Below are 27,642 nucleotides of genomic sequence, written 5' to 3'. Positions count from 1 at the left end.
ACAGCAGTTTTCTTTTGTATGTTGATATTATTCCTACATTTCAAATAGCCAACACACAAAAAAATTATTTTGTTTTTTTTCCAGTACAAATATCTTAAAATGTATTTTCTTCAAGATGCATTTACATTCCTTGAGAAGTCCTCGTATACTGAAAAAATAATTTAAATCAATTTCAATATCTGACAGTGTGAAAACTATTTTTATTAAGCTTATTGAATTAAGTTAAATTAGGTTTATAGTTTAAAGGTGGGGTGCATGATCTCTGAAAGCTAATGTTGACATTTGAAATCACCTAAACAAACACACCCCTACCCCAATAGAATCTGGACCTTCTTTTGATAGACCCCGACCCACACATACGCAACCCAGGCAACAATGTTGATTAGTAGACACACCCCTTACTGCTGATTGCCTACAACTGTGTTTTGGTACTAGGCCCGACTCCCTTTTCCAAAGTGAAAGTGTTTCTCAAAATCATGCACTCCTTTAAGTTTTAATGAATGTTTTGATATCTGTACAAGAAAACGACTCAAAAATACTACTAAAATAAATTTTTTGCATTGAATGGGCTGTCATTACATCACAGTCATGAACTGTGATTGGCTACTTGCGAGTCACTTGCAGGTTGTGGCTACGTTCACACTGCAGGCGAAAGTGGCCCAAATTTTCTTATGATAGTCTGAACAGCACAAGTCTGATTATTTCAGATCGAAATTATCGAAAAAAATAAGTCAATTTTCTTTAAAAAAATCCAGATAATTTACTCACCACCATGTCATCCAAAATGTTGATGTCTTTCGTTGTTCAGTCGAGAATAAATTATGTTTTTTGAGGAAAACATCCCAGGATTTTTCTCATTTTAATAGACTTTAATGGACCCCAACACTTAACAAAAGACTCTAGTCTAATCGATCCCAAACGAGGCATAAGGGTCTTATCTAACGAAACAATTGTCATTTGTGGCAAGAAAAAAATGCACTTTTAAACCATAATTTCTCTTCTTCCTCCGGCTGTGTGATGAGCCAGCACGACCTCATGTTATTGCGTAATAATGTGGAAAGGTCACGTGTTACATATAAGAAATGCACATTTGTGGACCATTTTAAACAATAAACTGACACAAAGACATTGATTAGTACCATTCGACATACAACAATGTCTGAACGGTCCTCTTTCTCCACACTTGTAAACACTGGGGCGTAGTTTCGCATACGTCATCTGTGACCTCTTGACGTGATGACGTATTACGTGAGGTCACTCTGGCGCGTCACAGGACCGTTGAAGTTGTGGTTTAAAAGTGCAAATTTTCTATTTTTCTTGCCAAAGGTGACAATCGTTTCGCTAGATAAGATCCTTATGCCTCATTTGAGATCGTTTAGAGTCCTTTGAAACTGTCATTTTAAACTGCATTAATACTGTTAAGTGTTGGGGTCCATTAAAATGAGAAAAACCCTGGAATGTTTTCCTCCAAAAACATAATTTCTTCTCGACTTAACAAAGAAAGACATCAACATTTTGAATGACATGGTGGTAAATAAATTTTTTTTTAAGAAAATGGACTAATCCTTTAAGCAGATACATATCTGATTTATTGGAGTGCGACTCAGTCTGAACGGTCATGTCGCATTTCATCTGACTTTTATGAGCAGCATTCATGTTTATTTCACGCTGCGTCTGATGTCATGTCTTCATCTGCCAATCCGGGTCACTTCAGGGACATATACGGTTTACACATGAAACTGATGGCAGTCGCATTTAATGATAATGTGAACAACAGAGCAAAAAAATCTGATTTCTGCAACTGAGCATTAAGACCTGCAGTGTGAACTAAGCCTATGTAAATATTAAATGTGAAGTGATTTTAATATAGAGATAATAGAAATGAACTTAAAGCGACACAACATAACTGCATTTCTGATATTATAGGTTATTTAATTAGGATGGAATGATGTACAGTAATCTGCTGCAGTACTTACAGTTTGGGTTTGGGTTTGGTTGGGAGAGGTGGGACACCTTTTGCTACTGAAGGTGATGGTGGAGAAGGAGCTGTTTCCTTTACACTTGAAGGTGACGGTAGACTTTCTTCTGATGTCTTGTTTAAAGCCTGACCATTCTGTAATGGCTGGTTGGTTTGGCTTTCCTGGCCGTTATCTGTGGAGACCTGAACGGGCATCGCTGTGACATTGGGCCAGATGTCCAGTTCGTTGATCCGGAAGGCCTCGGCACTGGGCGGAGTTTTGGGTGGGACTTCTAACAAACTAATCTCAGTGGGTGGAGGAGAAGGAGGCGGTGGTGGGAATGGTTGGCTGTCCTCAAACACATTATCTTCCCCAGTAACACCATTGCTGGGCAACTCTTCACCGGCTAGGTAACAGAAAAGATTATAGTTTAGGTGAGATCATTATTTCTTATACGGTGTGTGATGAAATTCAGTTGGTCAGTGCACAATGCATCACAGTGCAATAAGTGAAGAAGTTAATAAATATATAACTAGTTGAAATTAGGGAAATCAGCGGCTGGTTTTATTATTGTAAAATTATTTTAAAGGTAATTTTTAAGCAAATAGACAAATCAAACATATCACTTCAGTTTCTGAAGATGAATGGAAAAACATCATACTTTACTATTTTCAGTTTATTTCTTTTTATACTCATTGGATTTAGAATGAGATCAGATCATCCTTTTTTAAAGCTTTATTATAATTAGAAAAGTTTACTTTTGTTTCAGTATCAAAATAAATGTATTGTAAGAAAAGCCAGACTTCACATTTCAAGGGAGGGAGTGTAGGATTTATTTAAGGAAGCTATTCAGGATCCCATTCAAAGATCCTCTTAACGCTCACTGCAAAACGCCAACATACAGGACCGACAAGACAAACAACCGCATAATATCAACCCAGCCCTGATTATAATCCTGGATCAAGAATAAATCCACAGCTAAAGCCTAATCCAAACCTTGACTCCCATCCCAAACTTTAAGTCTTTGCAACAGTACCTTGAAATCTGTCTTTCTATGAGATTCATTTTAATGGACCAAAAGTAAACTGGCGTCTGTTCAATGGATGCCGTCAGCCTCCTGGAGCGTGTCCAACCGAGAGTCCTGTTTGCTTGGATTTATACTATGCTTTAATGGCTCTATAAGTACACATGCTCAATCACATGGTATAAACATTCATTCCAGTCCTGTGTGACACACACGCAGCTATCAACACATACTGTATCCTCTCTCCTCACCACATACTAACAGTCTGAAGTGATAAGGACGTGGCTGGTATGGCTTTTTAAGAAGCACCACAATGAACCCATAAAACGTGATGCAAAGCTGTGCTGCGCCTTTTGTCGAGAGGACCATTTTTGTAGCTGCTTTGTATACACATGAAGTCATTCGTTTATATGTTGCATCACTTACATTTATAGAGGCTACTATGTTGAAGCTATTGAGCGGCTATTTCACTGTTTACATTGTACCATTTTGTTGTTCTTTGTTTATCCCTTAGCTTCGTTTCAACTAATGTAGACCCAAAGAAGTACTGAATATGACGAGAACTTATTCTCACGAAAAACACTTACTGTACATGGGATAGATATATATTTTTTAATATTTAAACACTTTAATTACTGATTAACTTGACACCCAGTGTATTTGTTCAAGACATTTAAATATTTATGTGATCTTTAATGTTGGATACAGCTCTATGTACTGTAACTTTGGTGGAAACATACCTGGGGTGACGGTTAGTTGTGCGTTGCTGTTCACCGAACCATATTGGTTGGTGGCAGTGCAGCAGAACAGACCTCCATCTTCAGGAAACGCTTCGGCAATCACCAAAGTACAGATTTCCTCTGCAGGGCCAATCAGAGGAGACATCACAAATAGAGTCATGAAGTTTACAAACAATAACAGACAATTAGACACATGTAACTGACACAAGGACACACTATTTGATATGTTATATGACATAAAAATAGTTCACTGAAGTATAAAAATTATTTCAAAAATACTTTTGCATTCCCAGATGTATGCCTATGTGGCTTTGGTTTTCTTTTTCAGTTGAATGCAAACAATTTTATATTAAGTGGCAAACTCTATAAAGCACATTAGTCAAGTAATCCAAATGACTCCAGTGGGTTAATATTAGAAGAGCTCAGATGCAAAACCCTCTAAGTGCGTCTGACATGTTTTCTTGTAAATGAGCATTTTTGATCAGGTTTAGGTTCAGTAATTTCACTTAAATGGCAATGAATAGGTTAGTCAGTAATTGAAATGCATTATTTCCACGTATGTCACTTTAGTCAATTCATTAATATTTAACAAACTTGAATTTATCCTATTCGGTCAATATCATTATCTTATTTTTGATGGAGGTGGCGTTTAGCGGCTTTTGCATTTGAGCTCGTCATGTGTTTTCTGAAACAAGACACTGATAACGTTGAATCTCATTGGTTCTTGCATGTCTCATGCCGAAACACGTCAAGTGAGGGCTGTCAAATGATTAATCGCGATTAATCGCATGCAAAATAAATGTGTTTGCATAATATATGGGTGTATCCTGTCTGTTTGTAATTATTATCTATATATAATTAAATGTATACATGTATGTGTGTGTATTTATATATAAATAATAATTACACACAGGACACACACATATATTATGCAAAAACAAACTTTAATTTTGACAGCACTACAAGACACACAATGAGATTCATCATTATTAACTTGTTACCCTAATTATATTTTTCATATGTTGCCATAGATATATGAAGTATTGATAGCAGTGGCGGCTCGTGACTGCTCTTCCGAGGGGTGCAAATTCAAAATATGTGTTCGGAGTGTCATGTGTGTTGCTTGTGTTTTCAAAATATGTTTTTGTTGCATCATGTGAACCATGTGCATCACGTGTTTTGTCAAAATAAGTGCATGCTGCACACGCATCAAAACCAACCCAGTCTCACGGAGTTGCGTATAAATAGCACGAAGTTTGAAAATTGTGCAATTCATACGCCAAATTCCAATTTGCCAGTCCTACACCACTCCTTCCCATCAACTTTTTTTGTCTTTTTTTTTTTTTACAATTGTCGCTTGGGTTTAGGGTTAGAACAACGTTTTGTTACATAAAAATTACATCCTAACCCAAACCCCAATTCTAACCACGACTCCGTCTCTTTTATACCTCAACCAGCGTCTCTTTTATAATAAACCCTTTAGACGAGTCTGCAGCAGGCACTTATTTTGACAAGACACGTGATGCACACAGGTTCACTCGAAGCGCAGAACACATATTTTGAAATCACGAACAACACACATGACGGGCTACATACATGTGACGAACTTCGCATCGTGGACCCTTGAAAAAATAAGTCACTGGCCCCACTGTTTGATAGCCAAATAACCTCAAAATATTTTCTCTCACAAATATATTGTTTCGCTTAAGATGATATGATCCAAATCAATTTTTTTGCCGTTGTAGATGTTAAATGTGCTGCCGGTATTGAGGAAAAAACATAGACAGGTGACAGACATTTAAACAGACAGGTGGGGTGAATCTAGACAGGTAATTGATGGTTGCAGCTGGGTGATTCAATTGAGAGACGGCTGTTGCCGCAGACGTACGGCAGGTACAGGTGACTTTCACAGTCCTATGAGAAAGCAGGTGAGCCATATTCATGTACAGCTGTATGAACGCGTGTGACTCATACAATTCAGCTCAAGTGTTGACAAGCGTGTAACTTTTACAATTCATTTGAACTTCGCTCAGATTTAAAATTTTCATTGCCGTTGGCTCTTGAAGTCACATCTGGGCCACCTTGCAAACTTATGATGTCACAGCCAATTACATCATGCACAAACACTATTGCCCCAACACGAGCGCTGGCGTATTAGCTTGATAGTGTAATTCCCTATGAGGAAGGTGTTTTTATAAAAGCGAGGGGTGATGAGGGGAGATTGGAAGTGGGAATAAATAAAAAAACTCACCGGGTTCCGCTGCGGACCTTGGCTCTGATATAACAGGGATATGGGAATTAAGAGTGAAAGAAAACGAGAAAATCAAATCACAATGTATTAGTGTGTTAATAAACCAAGCATTTGGTTACTCATATAGTAATAGTCCCTCTTACTCTTTTGCAGAATACGAAAATCAGGAGAGTCTTGAATCTCCTGGCCCTCCCGAGACCACTGGACCTTCAGAGGAAGACTTCCTCTAACCCGGCACTCCAGAACCACCACCTGACCTTCAGATGCCTGTGCATCCTGCAACATCTACAGAGAACCAAAGTAATGAACATTAAAAGCCTAAGCTAGTTTGGTGGTCTCATCTGGTGTAAGGTGGTCTAGCTAGTTTTTCAGTTTCACAAAGCTTGTTTGAGAAGGCCTGGATGGTCTTAGAATTGGATTTCTAATTTTCTAGCTCACTGGCTACCTTTATAGCCAGCAAACCAGACCAACCTGACCGGTCTGGGATACCAGCAAACAGCTTAGGCTTAAGCAAATGAAAGGGAGGAAATAAGAAATGATGACAGATGGAAAATAATAATTCCGCCTTTGTTTCAACACTTTCTTTCTTAAATACATACACTCGCAAACTGAAGACAAAAGAAGCTGTCAACAACTGATAAAAGAAACAAGGCAAATAGATTGTTTACACATGTGCTTGTAAGATCTGTTCTGTGTATAGTTGCATGTTGCAAGTTCATTTCGAGAAGTCCAGCCAGATCATTTGCGTGCCTGTACGTTCATGTATGTGTGTGTTTGCTTTAGGGTCTAATGACACAAACCCACGTATAAGGAAAAGTCACATCCTCTCATTTGGAAGATTAAAGTCTTTCAGAAGAAAGATATACTGTACGGGGATGATGGGACGGAAGAAAGGGGTTTAGGAAAACAAACATTTTTCTTTTTAAAGAGGTGGAAAATGATTTAACAGCCCAAGCAAACAGAAAATTTGGCACTGAAGTTTGAAGCTCTGTCTAGACCTGCTTATAGTTCTGAGTCACATCACTTATCACACACGACACACACAGAGATGAAGGTTTGAATCATTTGGGCAGGACAGAGGAGCTCACAGCCTATTTAATTCAGTCATTTCTCAAAGTGTGCGTATGTATGTGAATTAAAGTTGTGTGGTTTCCATCTCTGTGTAAGGCACACATCCTTCTTACCTTAGTGAAGCTAGGGGGCGCTTTATGTAGAGCATCACCAGCGTAAATAGAAGAAACTGGGCTCTGAACCTTAAAAAAAAGAGATGGAGATAGAGAGAACAATTGTGTGGTTAGGATTTTCAAAGGTTTATCTTAAAGTTCATCTTTCCAGAAAATGAGCAAGTCCATTGTTCGTTGTAACATCTGCTGTTGTCATTCTTAATACGTCTTTTTAGACATGTTTGTGTGTGCATTTGTGTAGGTTGGTATATGTGGTTTAAGGGGACATGAATAGTGTATAATGACATATTTATTATGCCATAAACATGGTTTACAAAAAGTGTCCCATAAACTGAACCACTTTTCATAGATTAAAGACTGCCATCAGGTTTTTGTGATGGTTGGGGTTAGGGACTGGGGTAGGTTAGGGGAATAGAATATACAGTCTATACAGTATAATTTTATTTTTAAATATTGCGTATTTTAGAGAATTACTATCAGAATACAATCCATCACGTACACTGAGGTCACAAAATTCTAGTGTCTTAATTAAGCATGGGCCGATAACCGATTTCAAGGTATACCGAGGTTTTAAACAGTCAAGGTTTCAAAACCACTAAAATGTTCTGTGATACCGTCTCCAAGGTATGAGCTGTGTTTATACAAAATTCATTAAATAATTAAGTCATGTGATTGATTTGATGTTTACATTTAATATACATTACAAAAATATATATATTTAGGCTTTATTTTTACCTGGCATTTAAAAATAACACATTTTAGTGTTGCAATGGCAATACCGCAACACCGTAAAACCGTGGTATTTTTGCTAAAGGTTATCATACCGCCGGAATATTATACCGGCCCATGCCTAGTCTTAATTATCACTACAATATCAAAAGTATCTAAAGGTGGTCGATCCTTTTCCTACTTAGCCCCTCTGAAATGCTCTGGAATGATTTGCCAAAAAACGCTCGGGAATCGGTCAATTTAAGTCTAAACTAAAGACATTTCTCTTTAACAAAGCATTCACATAATTTGTCTAGTAAATATACTTATCCCGCAACAGTTAGCGTGTCTGGAACAAAGCATTTATGTAACTCGTCTGGGTATGCCGCAATAGCTAGCCTATCTGGAACCAAGCATATTATAAACCACAATACTGTGTGACACTTGCATTATATGTGAACAGCCCCTACGCTAATAGGATTTATTATCTCTTTTCCTGTCTCGTCCTCATTCCCGAGGACAATGGGACTAACAGACCCAGTTCCGCTGCCATGGAGGTCATCGCGGCACTGATCTACTGGCCTTACTTCAAATTGATGCCCAGCCGATGTCAGACCAACAACCAACAGCTGCCCCGTCTAATCTACTTATCCGTATATATACATATATACATATATATATAATATATATATAATGTTTTAATCCCCATAAAATTGTAAAAAAATCATACCTATTATATAATATATCCTCTATAGAATCAGCTATGTCTGGCTCTCTCCCAAGGGTTTTTCCCTCCTAGGACTTTTTCCGCAGGGCATTGGCTTAACTTAGCACCCTCTTATAAATATTACATTATTACTATGCTTGCTAGTATGGTTATTCTTAACCATTGTATTCTGATGCTTATGTTTTATAATTTTTCTGTGTTTTCTCCTGCTTCTATTAATGTAAAGCTGCTTTGAAACAATTAAACAATTGTGAAAAGCGCTATGTAAATAAAATTGAATTGAATTAAAATGCATTGTGTCTATGGAATTGTCCCTGTAAACCACATATGCCAACGTGTGTGTGTGTGTTGCTTACTCTCTGTGGTGTAACAGAAAGAGGCTGGACCAGCGTGGAGCGATGAGGATGGATATCTGGGCTCTTTGGTGATGCTGTGTGTATCGTCAAGGAAACGGAGGTCGTTTTCTTCTGCGCCCTGAATAAGCAATATCATAGTTAAAATAAACCTCATTCAGAGCACACATCACCACCATTTTATGCATTTGAACCCAAAAAGAGACCTCGTTGTTAAAAGAAATGGGTATTGTGAGTCATCATGGTCAAAAGTTGAAGAAATGGTCTACGGTGGTGACAGCTGAATTAATCCCTTAGTCTATCGCAGTCCGCTAAAAGCCATCTTTAGAACAACCAAATGAAAGTACATGCGACCCTAAAAACTTTTTTAATCCTCCAGATGGACTGAATTTTGCTTTAAACTAGGTTTGTGGTCAGAATTAGTCTCAGTCAGTCCTGGTGGAAAAACATGTGTACTGTAATGTTCAATATTTAGTTTCTTATAGAGTGTTCCTGTCGCTCAATTTGTAGAGCGTTGTGGTCAAGGGATTTAAATCCCAGGGAACACATATGCACTGATAAAAAAAAGTATGCTTTGCACTTTGAGTTGCTTTGGTTAAAAGCATCTGCCAAATGCATAAATCTAATAAATGTTTCTGATGCTCGATGGCTGACCTTTACCAGACTGAAGCAGCAGAGATAGATATAGTGTTTGAGCATACATTAAACAATGTATCTCCATCTAAATGGGTTTATTTAAAGTAATCTAATAGTGTTTGTCAGACTTTTTAAACATAAAGGTCATTTAATTTAATGCAGCGTCTCCAGCAGCGAACATATAGAAATGGAAATTGTTTACATGCACTCTGTGTGGGGTAATTACTCTTTAACACGCACTAATGCACACATACACACTCAGTAAAGAAATATTCACGCTGTCTAAATTTTCACTATGCAGTTTGCACCTTATAAATGACTTCTAATGGGAGTTTAATCTTTAATGGGTGAGATGATGTCACTTGAAACCGAAGCCAAGCACTTAATAATTTGTGTAAACAGACAGGAAAAATTGAGACAGCAGCTCAGGAACAAAAGGAGAGGAAGAGAAATGAAAAGATGAGTTCAGGGGTAAGGACACAGAGTTCACGCAAAAGAGGGTCACAGGGAAAGAAAAGATATAATACTGACAAACAGAGCAAGATAAAAACACAAAGACAAGTTTGTGATTCAGCTCTATCAATTCTATTTACCTTAGATATCTTTATTGTGCTGTTGAAACTTATTATGTAAGGTTAGTTTACACTTAAACAACCTGCATGGTGCTTTTAGTGGAGTAATTGGAACTTTTATGGCGCTTGGTGAATTGGGGCTATTAGGTTATACATAGACAGGGACTGTCAGCTGAGACGTGAGGTCAAAGGTCATATGAGGTAGAACATGCTGAAACACACATACTGTGGCATGACTCCAGACCTAGACTTCAACACTGTTCCTTCACTTTCTGAATCTGAAGAGGATGCACCTTCAACGACACAAAAACAGAATAAGAAAATAAAAGAGAGAGAATTGCACTTCCTAAAGAGTTACAGTATACAGTACAGTATGTCACAAGTTACATTTTGTCCTTTCTTTAACAGAATAACTATGTATATAAGAACTATCGGATGTGAAGTCGGCCGTAAATACTAAATATACATATCAAAAAATTGTACACTGTCAAAATATCAAAATATGGTCAAATATGTACTGCTGGACTCGTCTCTTTCTAACCCAACACCGGGTTAAAAATAACGCAGAATTTTTTTAAAAAAGTGATTACATTAATAAAATTGCTATTGGGGTATGTAGAATAAAATATATTCCCTGAAACAAATCTTCAAAATGTTCTATATAGTGCAAAATTAAATGTATTAAATGTTTACTAGAAAATATGTCAAAAATGCTGATTAAGGTTTTTTTGTTGCAGTGTAACTGTAGCTCACCTTCAATGTAGACCTCTGCAGAGGTGTTGTCTGCTCCCAGTGCGTTAGATGCCACACAGGTGTACCTGCCAGTGTCGTCCTCAAATGCTTCAGTGATCACCAGAGTGTGCAGGTCACCATCACGACAGATCTGAATATCAGGGCAATGATGCAGCTCCCGCCCCTCACAAAACCACCTATTCAATAAAATAGAGATGACAGCATGTCAATCAAAGTGGATCAGCCAACACAATCTCATGTCAATTTGTTTGTATTTTATGAGCAAGCTTATCCATATTAATTTGTACGACCACATTGAAGTTGATTGTGATGATGGGGTTAGGGTTGGATTATATTGTTTTTAATCTTACGTACGACTAAGCCAAATTGTAAAATATGTACAAATTTCTGTGAGATCAGGCTGGATGAGCCAATTATACGAGATGACAATAACTTTCTGAGCAGCTACACAATGCAAAAATCTTTTTTGTTTCAGAATCGTTGTCATGTTTCATTTGTCATGAAGCATATTTGTTTAAGATAAGGCATGTTTTTATAGAATATGTCTTAAAGGAAAACACCACCGTTTTTTAATATTATACTATGTTCTTACCTCAACTTAGACAAATTAATACATCCCTATCTTTTTTCAATGCGTGCACTTTATCTTTTTACAGCACATCGTGAATGTGTTAGCATTCAGCCCAGCCCCATTCATTCCCCAGGATCCAAACAGGGATGAACTCAGAAGCCACCAAACACTTCCACGCTTTCCCCACTCAAAAACCGCCACATGAGTAGCTACACGAGTAAGTATGGTGGGCCAAAATAAAACGTGGCGATTTTTTAAGTGGATAAATGTGAAAACTAAAGTATATGGTGAAAGAGCACTAAGCCTTGGCACGCAGTAACATCATCACTCCTGACTACTTCCCCTCTTGCTTAAAGGTGTAGTGGAGGATTTTCTAGAATTTTAGAAAAGAACCGCCTTCTTCACTTTAAAAAAAATGCAATGGCGCAACACTCCTGATTGACAACTAGGAGGACCAATAGTCTTGATGATCCACCCGGAAAAAGAAAATCCTCCGCAATACCTTTAAACTTCCGTCAATGGATTTTATTTGGGCGGGAACAAAAAGTGCTATTTTCATGTGTGTACCTTTCGGTTAAAATAGATTTATTCCTGTAAATACAGCCTGGGACAATAGTATATTTAGCTGCATTAGTGCTACAACGTGTATATAAAGCTTTTGGGTAAAATTAACCAGTCAGTCAGTGGCCAAGGGCGGCTTTGTTTGTGTGACATCACATTAACAACAGGATCAAAACAGCACGTCTAATAAGACTGCTCTGGTTTAATAGGGATTTAAAAAGGAGGAGTGGGTGGATTGAAGGATGGTTGTCTTCGCACACTGCCAACACACATTTATGTCCAAACACCTTGCAAAAGTGGATTTCGCATAATATGCGACCTTTAAGAAAATGATTTTTCAGTGCAATATGGTATATTGATTATAAAATAATAAAGAATAAATTGAGCTCAAGTTAAAAGAAACATATGAAATACTTTGAAAATAATACACATGAACTAGAAAGATATGCATTAATCTGTAGCAGTGGAGTTACAATGCTGAAGATAATTTGTAAGTGTACAAGAAAGTACGAGAGGCAAAATGATTTTGAATAAATCACTGAGGTCATGTAACAGTAAAATCTCTGGCCACCCAGTTTACTACAACCAATTTAATTTACAGTCTCTGTCTGTGTGTATCAGTCCAGTATCACTAATCCCTGCCAAATCGCTCATCTGAGAGTAAGTCAACAGAAGAAGAGAGTCTGAGAGCAGATTTCCCTCAATACAGCCATAATACAAACACTGTACCTCACAAATTACAGTATTCACTCTTTTCCACATCTGCATGACCAAACTTTGAATAATTTTCTGTATGTGATCTTGAAGGTAAAGTATGCCATTTTTACATTGTTTAATTTGTGTCATTTCTGTGCCACACTTTTGTTTGAGGTAATGTTTCTGTGTAGGTCCTGTTGAGATCCTCAAACAGAGCTCCACTGTTTACACTTTTTATGTATGTCAACCTATATTGTACAAATGGTGTACATGTGCATAACAAACCCAGGGCAAAAGGAAGTTTACATTTTTATCTTCAATTTCCAGCTAAAATCTTCATCTTAAATGATTAAGACATACATGTCTATCTGGCACTTTAAATATTAAACAACTGTGTAAGGGATCTTTATATGCATTGGCTGGAATACAAAACATACCAATTTAAAACTTGTTAAGGATTAATTTATTGCAGTGCAGTATTTTCCTTGGGCATCTTTGGCTGATTAGTCATGAGATTTTCAGACAGAGAGGAATGTTTAGATTTATGTGTGTATGTGCAGCTGGCAGAACATGACACATCAAACACAGCTACAGCGGAGTTAAATGCACTGCGGTGTGACACATAGGTCCGGGAATCACAACGTCTACAGGGAAACCACTTTATCCACATATACTCATGTACACACTGAATGCAATTTCAATGCTATAAATCAGTTATGTCAGATACTGTCAGCATTATGGGTGTTCCCGCCCCTTGAGGCATAAATCTGAAAGTGACCCAGTATACTTCTTTTGTACACCTGTGAGAATGTTACGGGAAATCTACACACACACACACACACACACATTGGCTAGACCACTGTTTCATAAAGTTAACCAAAACCAGACCTCCCTAATATATCATACTGTGAGGTTCCTTCAAACTTTCTTTGTAGTGTAAGTGTCCTTAACCACTATCAACCATTCATCTAACCTCACAGACACAGGCTTTAAAATGTCTTGTCTAAAGACGTTTGGACAGAGTCCCGCTTTAGTCTCACAGCTGTTCCTTCTGCTGGTCTCCGGATCTTAAAATACTCATTAAGTCTTCTATAAAGAATCCCAAAATTCCGGATCCTGCTGAGTCCATCCTGGCACTTAGAAACAACATTCACACTCTAAAAAAGGCTGGGTTGTTTCAATCCATGGTTGGGTCAAATATGGACATTTCCTAGTTTCATTTAAACCAACAGTTGGTCTAAATTTTACCCAATCATGGGTTGAAACAACTCAGAATTTATTACACTGTGAAACAGGGTCACAAATTAGAAATCTGATTGGTTCAATTCTACAGGATTTCCAAAAGCTGGCTATGCTATGTTCTTTAATGATCTGGAAACAAAGTCAAACTGGTTGCTTTACAAGCTGCTATTGATTCCAGACCTTCTACGTGAAATCTGAAGGTCTTGCTACACGAGACTGCCAGAAATCTAATCTCCAACTTTTGTTAGAATATAAGAAACATGCGCAGCACATGGGGCAAAAATAAATGTGCAATGGATTAATATTGAGAAAGATTAGATCATAATATTGAATTTATTAAATCAACCATCACCACTGTGCCACATCCACTTGGATGGGGCGATGGCCATATTGCGTCAGAATGCTTACCACAGCAACGGTGTAATATCTCCAAGGCTATTAAACCGAAGAATGTCTGCATCATTCTCTTCTGTGTACTTTTGGAAGTGTTGGCAGTGTCAGAACTGTCTGAATCTTTTTACATCTTTGCGAACCCTGGAAAGATTTCACGACATTCCAAGGTTTGGCAGCTCGGATTTACACCACTCTGCCAATCAGACGGCTCCAAAAACAGCTAAAAATCTGTCACTCAGCTGAGCTGCTCTCTCATTCATCCAAACTGTCTGAAATAACACATTATGTCAACATTTATATCCGCTGCTTCAAATTTTAGCAACTGATCTTTTAGTATTGTTGACTGTAATTCAGCTCTTTGCTGGTTTTCTAATTATACTGTATCTGCCCTGCTACTGTAGCGGCCTACAGATGATTCATCTCAGAAAAAGAGTTATATATAAGATCTCTTTAACATCCCAAATATCTCAAAGGCTTTGAACTTTGGGACCCTTCTTCTTTTGATTTTATGCCGGGTTGCAAACCAACTTCATAGGTGCATACCACCACCTACTGTGATTTAGTGTGAAGAGATTGAACTATAACTATTTTTTAATCCACTCATCCTAATAAATCTCATGATTGTATATAACATTTTCCATTCCATTTTTCAAGCATTTGATCCATCAATTAATATTTCAGTTAATGTGAAATCAGGAAGTAAACTGTTGCCTAGAATCTGTGTGTTTGTTGGAGTCCAAGAAAAGAGATTTAAATTGGAAATGATAACTCGCGTCATTGTTTACTTTGGGGTTTGTACCTTTTGCATATCGTTAGCATGTAATAATACACACTTACACACCAAAGGAAATGTAAAATCGTGAATCGGACAATCGGTGCTCTTTAACATAGTTACAGATGCCAATTCATACACAATACATCCATAATTAAGGACTGAGTTAAGCTCCAGCCCTGATCAAACACACCTGAGCAAGCTAATCTTCAGGAATACCAGAAATTGCAGGCAGGTGAGTTTGTTCAGGGTTGCAGCTAAACTCTGCAGAAATGTGATTACGAGGGTCAGAGTTGAGAACCTCTGTCCTAGACATTAAAGGGATAGTTCACCCAAAAATGAAAATAATGTCATTAATGACTCACCCTCGGGTCATTCCAAACTCGTAATGGTGCGTTTACACCAACCGCGTTTCAGGCGTCAAAATCGCGTCTAGTTTGCCGCTTGAACAGTTTGAATGCATTCGCGTGTCAAGAGCGAAGTAGACGCGCAGAAAAAGCAAGCATTTGACGCGCGTCAAAGGCAAAAACCGCTTCTTGTGGGAGGGGCAAGTGCTATGCGGTTGTCTGTTTGCAAGATGACTGATGTTGATTGTGCATTTATTGAGAGAGTTACCGGTTTGTATTTGGTCACCTTACTATAGGGGGAAAATAAACGGTGCGGGTCGATAAACGGCGTGGGTCGATAAACGTCATGTGACTCAAAAGTGAAATGTGTAACAACTTAACAGGTTGCCTGAAGTCCTCACTGACACTCTTCCAAGCGAGGTCCTTTTTATTCCTGTCTCTATAGAAATAAGAACTTGTGTCGTATAGCTCCGGGAGACTGCTTACGGACAATATCAAGCGTTGCTTCAGGTTGAATGAGTGTCAAACGCAAAATGCACAAAAAGCACCATTCGCGCGTACTAGATCTAGATTAGACGCGCGAATGAGGTGGAATCGCGTCTTCCGCGCCGGGCCAAATGCCTCATCCGCGTCGCGACACCTCCAGACGCGCATCAACGCGTCTTCACATTGACTTAACATTGAAATCCAACCTGATCTCACAAAATACGTGAAATATTCACGCATTATTTTGCTCAGTTTTGCATGACATTGTCACGTATTTCCACCATATTATGTGCCCCTGACACGACTTTCTTTTCCGTGACAGTTTCACGTATTGGTTACTCAACTGATTTTCCTATTTTCTTACAATTGTCGCTTCGGTTTGGGGTTAGAACAACTTTCTGTTACTTAAAACGACATCCTTACCCACACCCAACTCTAACCCTAACGTCAGGCGACGATTGTTTAAAAAGCATCCGAATTTTTTTTATAAACCAATACATTAAGTGACATCCTAACGTAAACAGCAAATCTAGCCCCAAACGGAAGCGACAATTGTTTAAAAATAGGAAAAACAGTTGAGTAACCAATACGTGAAACTGTCACGGAAAAGAAAGTCGTGTCAGGGGCACGTAATATGGTGGCAATACGTGACAATGTCACACAAAACTGAGCAAAATAATGCGTGACTATTTCACGGAAATTTGTGAGATCAGGTAGCTGAAATCATGTGACATCAGTGAGTCAGTTAGAATGTGTTGAAGCATCGAAAATACATTTTGGTGTAAAAATAATTAACATTACGACTTTATTCAGCATAGTCTTCTCTTCTGTGTCTGTTTTAAAGCGCAAGACTAAAGTCACATGACTGTAGTGACACGGATGACATATGACGCGGCTGACGTGTTATCTGGTGAGCCCCAGCTTCGTTTACAGTCTGAGGGAGACACATGCTATAAGTTAAAAAAAAAACTTTGCAAACATGTCTGAAGATAACACGTCATCCGCGTCACTGTAGTCACGTGACTTCAGTCTCGCGCATGCGCTTCACAACAGACGCGGAAGAGAAGACAATGACAATGGAAGAGAATAAAGTCGTAATTTATGTTATTTTTGGACCAAAATGTATTTTCGATGCTTCAACACATTCTAACTGACCCACTGATGTCACATGGACTACTTTGATGATGTTTTTATTACCTTTCTGGACATGAACAGTAAACTGTACAGATTCTTAATGAAGGGTCAACACAAGCTCTCGGACTAAATATAAAACATCTTAAACTGTGTTCTGAAAATGAGGTCTTACGAGTTTGGAACTACATGAGGGTGAGTCATTAATGACATTATTTTCATTTTTGGGTGAACTATCCCTTTAACGAGATTAAATGTAGAGGAAATGGAAACTTTTGCTTAAATCTCCTGCATCTCAAATATTTCTGCTGAGAAAAATACTCACAAATGAACTCACAAATGTCTCTATTTGAGTTTCAAAAGAGATGTCAGCAGTGTCACAAACTGAGTGTTCAATCAAAAGTCAATAGTATTAAAGATTATAATATTAAATGAAACACAACTCAACTCAATCAACCAAGACAGTCCTTACAGAATTATTCAGGATTTTATACAAACAAAACAAAATCATAATCACTACAGCACAATGCAAAAATAATTTTTAGTTCAGGTTTTTACTTGCCCTGCCAAAATTTTTACTGGCCCCAATAAAAAAATGTCAGTGTCACATATTTAAAAAATAATAAATCAAAAGTCAAATATAATTGTAAACATATACAACAGACATGTTCCAACAAAAAAAGCTCCCAACTTTTCTGCTTTACCCGTAAACTGACAGAAAATTGTGCAAAATATTCCATTGTTTCTTTCGTCGTGTTTTGCACAAGTAAATGTCTGCTTCTAAGATGTAATATACATTGATGAAAATATATTTTAGTGACTGAGGGTGAAGCACTGGCCCAATCGGGCAAGTGACAATACTCTTTACTGGCCCGAACGTCGCTCATGCTTGCCCCTGGCCACCGTGCAGTCCTTTATGTTGAGCCCTGTACTATAGTAAAACCAAATTAACCATGGTTTTACTGTACAATTGGTAATCAATAAACCAAGACATTGTTACTACACCTTCACTATAATAAACCCATTGTAAGGGATGTGTGTGTTTGATTCACCACACAGTCTGAAACTACAACCAGAGTTTTTCTCTTAAGGATTAGTGATGGTCTGTGGTTAAAGAAACAAAATCCTTGACAAAACTTATTAAAGTCTTAGAGAGTTAATGGCACAAATGGGAGTCTAAGGCTGTTGATTACATGTTGTCTGGCGAGAACATCTAACAGCTAAAGCTGAATCAATGTTATAATGATAAAGCTATGCGGACAGTACCGTATTTAATGACAACACTTATGTTTAATGTTTCAGATGTTTCTCCTAAAATTCATTGCTTTGTCATTGTAACTTTTGCCTCTCTATCACCCTCTCTGTTTGAAACATAAAATCAGGTTACTTTACATACTTTTCATGTCTATTTGAATGACATCAAGGGTGGGTCAGTGGATGGTTGCCTCGGGGCAAGAAGGTCACTGGTTTAAGCCTGGGCTGGGTCAGGAGGTATTTTCTCATACTCATACTCATACTGTCCAAAGACTTGCAGGTTAGTAAATTTGAGATGCCATATTGTCCTTCCTCAACTTTTGTGTAAAATTAATGTGGAATGCTGGAATGGTGTTAAGAAATAAAAAACGAATGACAAACTGATATTACCTGTGAAATCTGACCTACCATTGAGAATCAGGGTAAGGTAAGGAGAATTTGATGTACTTTCTGAATAAATTGCAGCTTTAAAGGGATCTCATTTGCTTTTTTAATTTCTGAGTTTTTAGTTATGCAACTTTATTTGTCCAGCTATTCTGATTTAAATTTCCAATTGCAGCACTATTGATGGCTCCAATATGTATAAACTGCTTGTGTTTTTGTATAAAAGCGTCTGCTAAATACATAAATATAAATGAGCATAAGCACACAATAGCACACAGGCGATAAGGTCTTCAGGCAGCTGGAATATATTATGTAAATTACACAGACAGGGAAACATGCTCTGTTTGTTGCATGGTGAAATCAGTCTTTCTCATTGTAAGACATTCTGCTCATAAAACATTGTCAGCGAGGTCAGGAAGCAGAGAGAAATGTGTCTCAGCTTGTGTATGTGTCTTTGTGATCACATTCAGATGGAGCGTTTTCTAATCACTTGAGTAAAGCAGCATGTCCATGTGGTGGAGATCCTGTGCGAAGGCAAAAGCATTTGTCCGCTTTACCGCAAGTGCGGCGAAATCAAGTCCAGATTTGTCATCCTCATCGCTTCTTCTCTGAGGAGTTATTTGCTCATTTGTCTTCATTATTAATTCTTTCCTCTCTTTTCTCAAGTTACCACTTCGTAAGCAAACTTCGAGATCTGAGGTTCGTTGTGAAATCCTTTTGATAGACTGCCCGTAATGATCACACATACATGTGAGGGGTCTCAATCTCAACTCGAATATTTCGAACTACTCAAATCTGGCTCAGTGCATATTGATGTTCCCAAAGCATTGACTTTCTCAAAACCTGGCTTAGAGACACATGTTTGTTTTTAACACCTTTGGCTTGTTTACTTGCATGCGCTATCTGCATTGTTTTAGCAACCGACCGGCTAAAGGAATTACGCAACATTGCAAACACGGCCAAATATTTACACAGCAATTCCTCAGCCTGCAGGTTGCTTCTGAGTGATAAGGCAAAGCCTCGTGATGCAGTTACCTGGTCTAGAGGATAGAGAACATAGTTTAATGCTCTTCTCTATCATTTGATCATTTATTGATGAGCTACTCTTGCCATAATCAACATAAATCTACAGAATAGTGCTGATCACCCATTCCTGTAACTATTTTAACATTACATATATAATTTATATGGCCATTGCTGTCTTGTAACCCAAATACCTTCTGAAATAAAGGCTTTACTGCATTGCTTCACGGCGACTTGATTGTGTCTGTCTACATTCCCAACCACAACTCAGAGACAGACTGAAAAAGCCCATGTAATTTTCCTCTGAGAGGGAATTTTACCCGTCATCTATTGCCATAAACAAAGGCATGAAAAATGTGCCACATCAATACAATTTTTGTTGTAATGAGCCACAGTAACAAACAGACTCAAGCAACCCACTGGTGTTATTAAATTGCAGTGTCAGCATAAAGAATGTCAATGTTTAACACTGCGTTACATTTACCATCATTGGAATATACTATTACTTCATCATGCAGTACACTTTATTATTCAGTAAGCTATCATAATCAACCATCAAAAGAAGTTTTGTCTCAAATTTTGTCTCATAATAAAGCAAAGTTTACTTTTCTACCAGAGTTTCAATGTATCTTTACACCTAACACATGTGGGTGGATTTGGTTTTAAAGAAAAACACCACCATTTTTCAATATTTTACTATGTTCTTACGTCAACTTAGACGAATTAATGCATACCTATCTTTATTCAAAGTGTGCACTTAATCATTGTACAGCGCATTGTGAATGTGTTAGCATTTAGCCTAGCCTCATTCATTCCTTAGGATCCAAACAGGGATAAATTTAGAAGCCACCAAACACTTCCATGTTTTCCCTATTTAAAGACTGTTACATGAGTAGTTACACGAGTAAGTATGGTTGCACAAAATAAAACGTGGTAATTTTTTTAAGAGGATAAAAATGAGAACTATATTGTATGGCGGAAGAGCACTTCAGCACTTCAGAGTTTTCAACACTTTGACCTCGGCACGCAGTAACATCATCACTCCTGACTTCTCCCCCTCTCGCCCAAATTTCCATCAATATAATTGCGCTCCAGGTCGAAGTGTATGGTACACAATCAACAAAAGACTAAACTTTTAAGGCATTTATTGGAGAAAATAATTTGGCAAAAAGAAAACAACAGCATATTAGGTTTATGTTTTTGTGGTAATATATAGACGGTTTCATCGGACCCACGTGATACACGTCTGGATCCGAACTTTACTTCCGGTTTCGTTTCTTTAATGGTCTGACTAGTTGCTAAACGAATCTCTTGAACAAATGCCTCGTCGAAAATAACAAATGTTTTGGTTTCCTAGGTAATCTATGTGTTGTTTTTTTGCTTGTTATATAAATAAACTACGTTTAAAGTACTTTGTTGTTATTTATTATTAGCGGAGTTTACCGGAAGTTACGTGAGGACCGCGACAGCCGCTTGTTTATGTTGTTACGGCTGAAACCGTCTATATAGGCTATGTCTTTAAAAAAAAAACTTTCTTCATGATCGCATCACGAATTTCTGTTTATTTGTCATTGTCACATATTGGTCACTCAACTGCTTTTTCCGATTTTCAAACCATTTTCGCTTCGATGTAGGGATAGATTTGTTGTTTGTGTTAGGACGTCACTTTAAGTATTGGTTTATACTATTTTTTCGGATTTATTTTTTTATATTTTCTAAATTTTAAAACGTGCCTGGCTTAGAGTTAGGGTTAGAGTTGGGTTTGGATAAGGATGTCATTTTATGTAAATCTAACCCTAAACGAAGCGACAATGGTAAGAAAATAGGACAAAACAGTTGACTAACCAATACGGGCCAATGACACATAAAAAAAATTGGTGACAGTATCACGAAAAAGAATAAAATTTTACGTGACTATAGGTACATAATTTCGTGTGACTGTGCTGTCAATTCATACTTCAAATACAGCAATGCATACAAATTTCTAATGCATCACTAATAAAATATTTGAGAGCAATGATGTCAATTGTTCAAAGTTGCACAACACTTCTGGCCACTGCTGTATACATCCATCGCACCCACTTAAGCTCTAAAGCATATTTTTATTCGCTGTAAATTTATTGTACTTTGCTCAAATACATTTATGAAGAAATATACTTCACATTGCATTATGGGTGGAAATACTGTTAACCGAAAAAAGGCAAAGTTCACCAGTGTCTCCACAAAACACATCTGTCAGATCCAGAAACCGGAGCTAATGAATAATCTTTTTAGGTAATAACTAAACCATATAAATGAATTTAGCAGCGCTCATCATCACGGCCAAACACTATAAGTGTCTCAGAGGCAGAAACAATCATACAAACTCTTTCTCTGGCTCTGTGGTTTGGCCATTATGTGCCCAGTGTAACACAAACTCTCCATTTAAACTTTCCATCTGCAACAGCAAATAACAACAAGTCACAGAGTTTGTGTGTGTCATTCTCTCTCAATATCTTTTTCAATCTCACACACATAATAAATCCAAACCCACCGTGATGCCAATGAGAAGCAACTGCATCTCTTGGAGCACACAGAACTGCCAAGGTTGTCTCCTCATTCTCACACATTCAGCATCGTGCAACAATACTCACATTAATGTCAATGGCAACTCTCATGCACTGACACTATTTGTGTGCACTATGACAAGTGACCACAGCCACAGAGAAACAGAAGAGACTTGGATAGAAAAATGAAAATGCCACTTGGTGCTTCCATGGATAATTATAAAGCATCATTAAAACCAGGGAACATTGATCTCCTGGCAAGAGTTAAACACGCGAGAAAAGCCAAGGATGGAGCCCGAAGCGGAGTTTGATGGTCAGGGCTAAACACTGGTGAGGTTTTCAAAGAAACCAGTACGGCTCTTATTCTGAAAAGTAGGCACTTTCTGACAACGAACATTTGGTTTGCTCTCCAAAATACATTTATGGAGGTATAAACAGTGCAGAAGTGATCATTTGATGCAGAGCCTGTCATTAAAGTTAAATATAGCTGCTAAAATTATTTATCATAGTGGTCTATTATAAAAAAAGTAAAATCACAAATGAGATTTCATTTTCAACTGTTACGTCTAGACAGCAGGAAGCATCATGCTATATTTTAGAGACAAGAGAAAAACCATTTTAGAAATATGAGGAGCTCACTGTGCATAAATATAAAAAATAAATACAAAATTCAGAAATGTAACTTCATTTTATTATCAACTTCAAGACCAATCACCAAATGACATGTGTAAATCTATTCTATTCTGTCAGTTTAATGTCCTCCACATTCACATCCTGCTTGTCTTTCTGTATTTCTTTCTTTCTTTCTTCATGCATGAAGACCTGAAATAATCCAATTTGGCTTCCGCCGAGTTTGGCTTATCAGAGATAAAGCATCTGTTGCTGGAGATGTTATGAAGGAACATGTTTCATGTTACTGACATCAGTCCAGACAGACAGTTCAGAAACACAGGAAACATACGTCTGGAGCCAGAATTAAACATTGACCAGGAAAGGGGGCACAGACAGAAAAGGTGGGGGTAAAGAGGGGTCACACTGCAGGAGTTAAATGTATGTCTGATGCAATAAAGGAACGAGGCTTACAATGAACGTTTGCAAGGTACATGCAGGTTCCATTAAAATTATCCTTTCTGAACTTAAATGTATATGACTGATGTGTTTTATGTTATGTGCTTTTATATGTTGGTGATGTAATGTGAAGCCATTTTACCACAACATGGATTATACAAAAAAGCAAAGGTAATCATGATGTACAGTAGCGTATATATGTATGCTTGCCTTGCATAGAAAATAAAATGTCACAAAAGAGACCTAAATAATATCTCAATGGATTCTCTTAGATGCCAATGAGGCTAAATGGTAAACAAATTTAGATTTTTGCTTAATTCTGTTTATTCAACTTTCTGATAAGAAAAAGAGTAAATCTCAACAATGTTTTAAACTGTGCTTAGATTTACTAAGATGCTTTTTTTATATTAATCCAAACATTTTGTCTGAATTTCTTTAAAGGGGTGGTTCAATGGTAATTCATGCATTCTGACTTATTAACAAAGTTATAGAGTTGTTTCCTCATGCTAAACGTAGGCAAAGTGTCAAAAAAGCAGTTGTATTTTTGTGCCGAATGCACTTCACCAGGGTTTGTACAAGTTTCTGAAAGTTTTTTTTTATTACAGATCCAGCTGACGTTTCAGGGGTTTCTATACGTGTCACTTCTTTTTATGGGCACTTCCCAATCCCCCAATCAACAGAGATGCTAGAACTTACAAACATCACATCATGCGACAGCTTTGTTTAATTTCAAAACGCAACAATGGCACGAAAGAAGAAGTGTGTTTTTGGATGCAAGGAGAAGAAATCCAGCCTTATGAAAACAATGGATATAGTTTATTATCCTGATAGCAGCGGAGTTTTGCATGTGTGTTTGATGCACTGAATTTCATTGAAAAGTCCCAACCGGGTCATGAATTGCATGCGGTAAGTAAGACTTCTGTCTTATGATGGAAATATTATATAAATGACATGAACATGTAGTGAATCATAAGTTAAACAGTGTTGTATAGTGTTGCATGACTCGTACTCACTCCTCCCGCAGTAGTAACTCCTCCTTCTTCTTTTTTTCGTACATTATCGGAAAAATTCAGTAAAGCTAATCTTCTTTTATAAATCTGATTAAACTAAAGACTGTTCAGAGATGTAAGGATGTAATACTACTCTATAGGTACTCCAGATTAATATCAGAAATGCAGAAACAGCGTGTGTTATGTGAGCTTTAAGGCTAAATAAACATTCACTGTTACTGTATGTCAACAAGTGTTACACGTACATTATGTCTATTTTCTCTCTCCTTGGGAATTTTAGGAGGAAATCTATTATTTATACTTAAATTGAGAACTATATTAAGTCTCCTGAGTTATTAAAGAGCAGCTTTGAGCAAAAAAAAAAACTCTGTATAGGTATTACTTTTGTCTAGCCGTATGTTAATCTATATGCTAAATTCCTTCTTAGTTAGTAAAATTGATAAAGGAGTCATTTTACACCCTGGTCATAGTTTAAATCACAGGTCAGAGGTTAAATGTGAGAGGCCATATAGCAAATATAGCAGAGGATAGCCAAATGGAGAATGACTAACCACATACAATTAGAAATACTGATAGATACATCCACAGCAGCTGAAATATGAAGTGGTTGCGAACACACGCACGCACGCACACACAGTCCAATTGACATTTAACATTCTGTGTTTGACGGGAATCCCATGCACTCACACTGTTATAAACAGTGTCTGAATAACACTGAAGGTATTTGTCAAGTACTGGGTCAATTTTGTTATAATAAGCACTACCTTTTGAGCTACAGTACAAAACTACAGAACTACAGTATTTATATAAAACCTATGAAATGATTATCAATTTAAACAATTTACCTACAAAAGTATGCTTTGTTTAAAACATTTTGATTAGATGAAGAAAACAACCAGAATACTTCTTGATGAACTGCCATTTAAGATTTAAGAAATGACAAAAATATCATCATCATCCATCAAGGAAAGAAATGTACCCCTTTTCAACCAACTGTAAAATTGTGATAAAAGAAAACTAATATAATTTCATATTATTAACATTTTAATTCCATTTGAAAGGTACAATGTTATACTGAAAAAGACTTGAATATGTATTCTGTAAGTGGAATATAATAGATGAAGTACTTCACTACATCTAATTCAATCCAGAAACTCTCATAATGCCCTCAAACTCTGTCCAGAATCAAAACATACAGACTGAAAGCACATGTTCACTGTTCAAATACTAATCCTGTGTTCTGTGCTGCTGCATATTCCTCTTTCTTCCTCCACATAAACATGTTTTAAACTGTTTAAATATTACAATGCAGCCAGACCACAAAGTTTAAAATTATCTAAATTATTAAATATTAACTCATGTCAGAATGTATTATTAACACATCTCAGTTAACGGTTTAGAGAAAACTAAAAAAGTAGCATTCATCTCCTCTGAAGTAACTTATACTAAGAAAAATATAAATTCATATGTGGACAATCTGAATATAATGCATTTACAGTTAGACATAAACAAAAGTTTCTCTCTAACAAATGCATGCTATTGTTTCAATCAAATATTGAAGAATTGCAATTTGAAAAAGTTTATTTTAAAATGTAAACGATTTTGTAAGATAGCTGATACAACTAGAGAGTAAAGGATTACTGATTCATGTACAACCACTTTGTATAGTTCAAGGTTCAGTAACGTACCTGAGCTCTTCCCTTGCTTGCAAAGTATCCAAAAACAGTGACTAAACATGCAGATTTGAACAGCACCCAGTCTCTGTGAACGCCTGTACTGATCTCTGACAGATCCTTCAATCACTCGCACATGTACAGACTCTCTGCCACTCTGTATAGCACTGATTGAAATACACACACACACTTACATCTTGTGAAGAGAGAGAGGGAGGGCAGGGCAGGCTACATGAGGAGAGAGAGAGAGAGAGAGAGAGAGAGAGAGAGAGAGAGAGAGAGAGAGAGACTATAGGGGACTATAGGAGAACAATGATTCAATGGCACACTCTTTGGCATTTGTCCAGGGAGTCCACTCTCTATTCTTCTCTCATTCATTCCCTCTTTTGCAAAACATTTCAATCGCTAATGTTGGTTTCATTCAGAATCGCTTCAAATTAACATTCCTATGTCACTTCCACCATACGTCAACCATTTCACTTCGGTATACGGCCCTGAACTCGATTCAAGATTTTTTAGAAATTGTTCCAACTTACAAAGACAATTTTCAACACAATTTTGTAATTATTTAAGTTCAAGTATGCAACTGTAAGGGGTGAATAGAGGACATCTGTGGTTGCTCACACTGAACTTGAATCAAATTTACAAGAAACACAGAGCGACGGAAGGGTTAGGGTGGCAGTTTACACCCCCCCAAAATGTATTTCATACTAATAATAATTATAAACAATATTATTATATATTGTATACATTGTACTTTGAGTTTCTTTAATCTCATGTGCCACTCATAGTTGGTCCAAACTTGAGCCCTGAATATTCTCAGTGTTATTGTCTTACAGTAATAATAACACTACTAATAATTTATCTAATATTTGTAAGATCTTGAAAGGCGAATATATAAAGTCTCAGCAAAGCCCGGGGATTTGATTTGAAATGTGGAGTACATAATATCCAAAATACAAATCATAAACCACTCAATGCTCAGGAATTATTTGATGCCCAGTGCATTCTGGATATTATTTCTGAATTATCCTTATGTAGGAAACACAATTGCCATACAATGAAAATTCCTTTTCTCTCAATGCAGATCAATGTCTTACACTGCAAAAAATTTATGTCTTACTTAGTTTTTGAGTTTTTTTGTCTTGTTTTCTAATATAAATATCTAAACATTCTTCAATTGAGATACATTTACTTGGTAAGCAAGTGGCTTTTTTAAATAAATTATGAAAATCATAAATCATAACCATTAAGTGTTTTTTTCTACTTAAAACAAGTCAAAATATTTGTCAGTGCAGTAAGAAAAAAAAACTTGATTCCAGTTTCAACTTAATTCAATAAACTTAATTTAAGTTTATTTTTCTTACTGCAGTGACAGATATTTTGACTTGTTTTAAGTAAAAGAAACCTTTTGATTTTCATCATTTATTTCAATAAACAAGACTTAATATCTTAAGCCACTTGCTTACCAAGTAAATCTATCTTAATTTAAGAATTTTTAGATATTTATATTAGAAAACAAGACAAAAATACTAAGTAAGACATAAAATTTTTTGCAGTGTATGGGCATGTTATCAAT

General features: G+C 36.9%; 1 protein-coding gene across 7 annotated transcripts in view; it reads right to left on the bottom strand.

Annotated features, from left to right (window-relative positions):
* The window catches only part of palld (palladin, cytoskeletal associated protein), a 105,634-nt gene that overhangs the window by 47,883 nt on the left and 30,109 nt on the right, over nucleotides 1-27,642 (bottom strand). For 6 of the 7 annotated variants that reach the window (XM_073855984.1, XM_055186088.2, XM_073855986.1 and 3 more), the window contains 8 exons: nucleotides 10,907-11,082; nucleotides 10,380-10,446; nucleotides 8,949-9,066; nucleotides 7,158-7,226; nucleotides 6,117-6,258; nucleotides 5,974-5,997; nucleotides 3,723-3,842; nucleotides 1,977-2,364 (listed from right to left, as the gene is read on the bottom strand). In XM_073855984.1, coding sequence (XP_073712085.1) covers nucleotides 1,977-2,364; nucleotides 3,723-3,842; nucleotides 5,974-5,997; nucleotides 6,117-6,258; nucleotides 7,158-7,226; nucleotides 8,949-9,066; nucleotides 10,380-10,446; nucleotides 10,907-11,082 — 1,104 coding nt within the window. Of the gene's footprint in view, nucleotides 1-1,976; nucleotides 2,365-3,722; nucleotides 3,843-5,973; nucleotides 5,998-6,116; nucleotides 6,259-7,157; nucleotides 7,227-8,948; nucleotides 9,067-10,379; nucleotides 10,447-10,906; nucleotides 11,083-26,078; nucleotides 26,235-27,642 lie in introns of those variants that run through there. The other variant, XM_073855989.1, reaches the window with a different exon arrangement.

The sequence above is a fragment of the Misgurnus anguillicaudatus genome, chromosome 18 (genome assembly GCF_027580225.2).
Source record: "Misgurnus anguillicaudatus chromosome 18, ASM2758022v2, whole genome shotgun sequence".
Lineage (NCBI taxonomy): Eukaryota > Metazoa > Chordata > Actinopteri > Cypriniformes > Cobitidae > Misgurnus > Misgurnus anguillicaudatus.
Note: the sequence above shows the minus strand (reverse complement) of the source record. Positions and strands in the feature narration are given on the sequence as shown.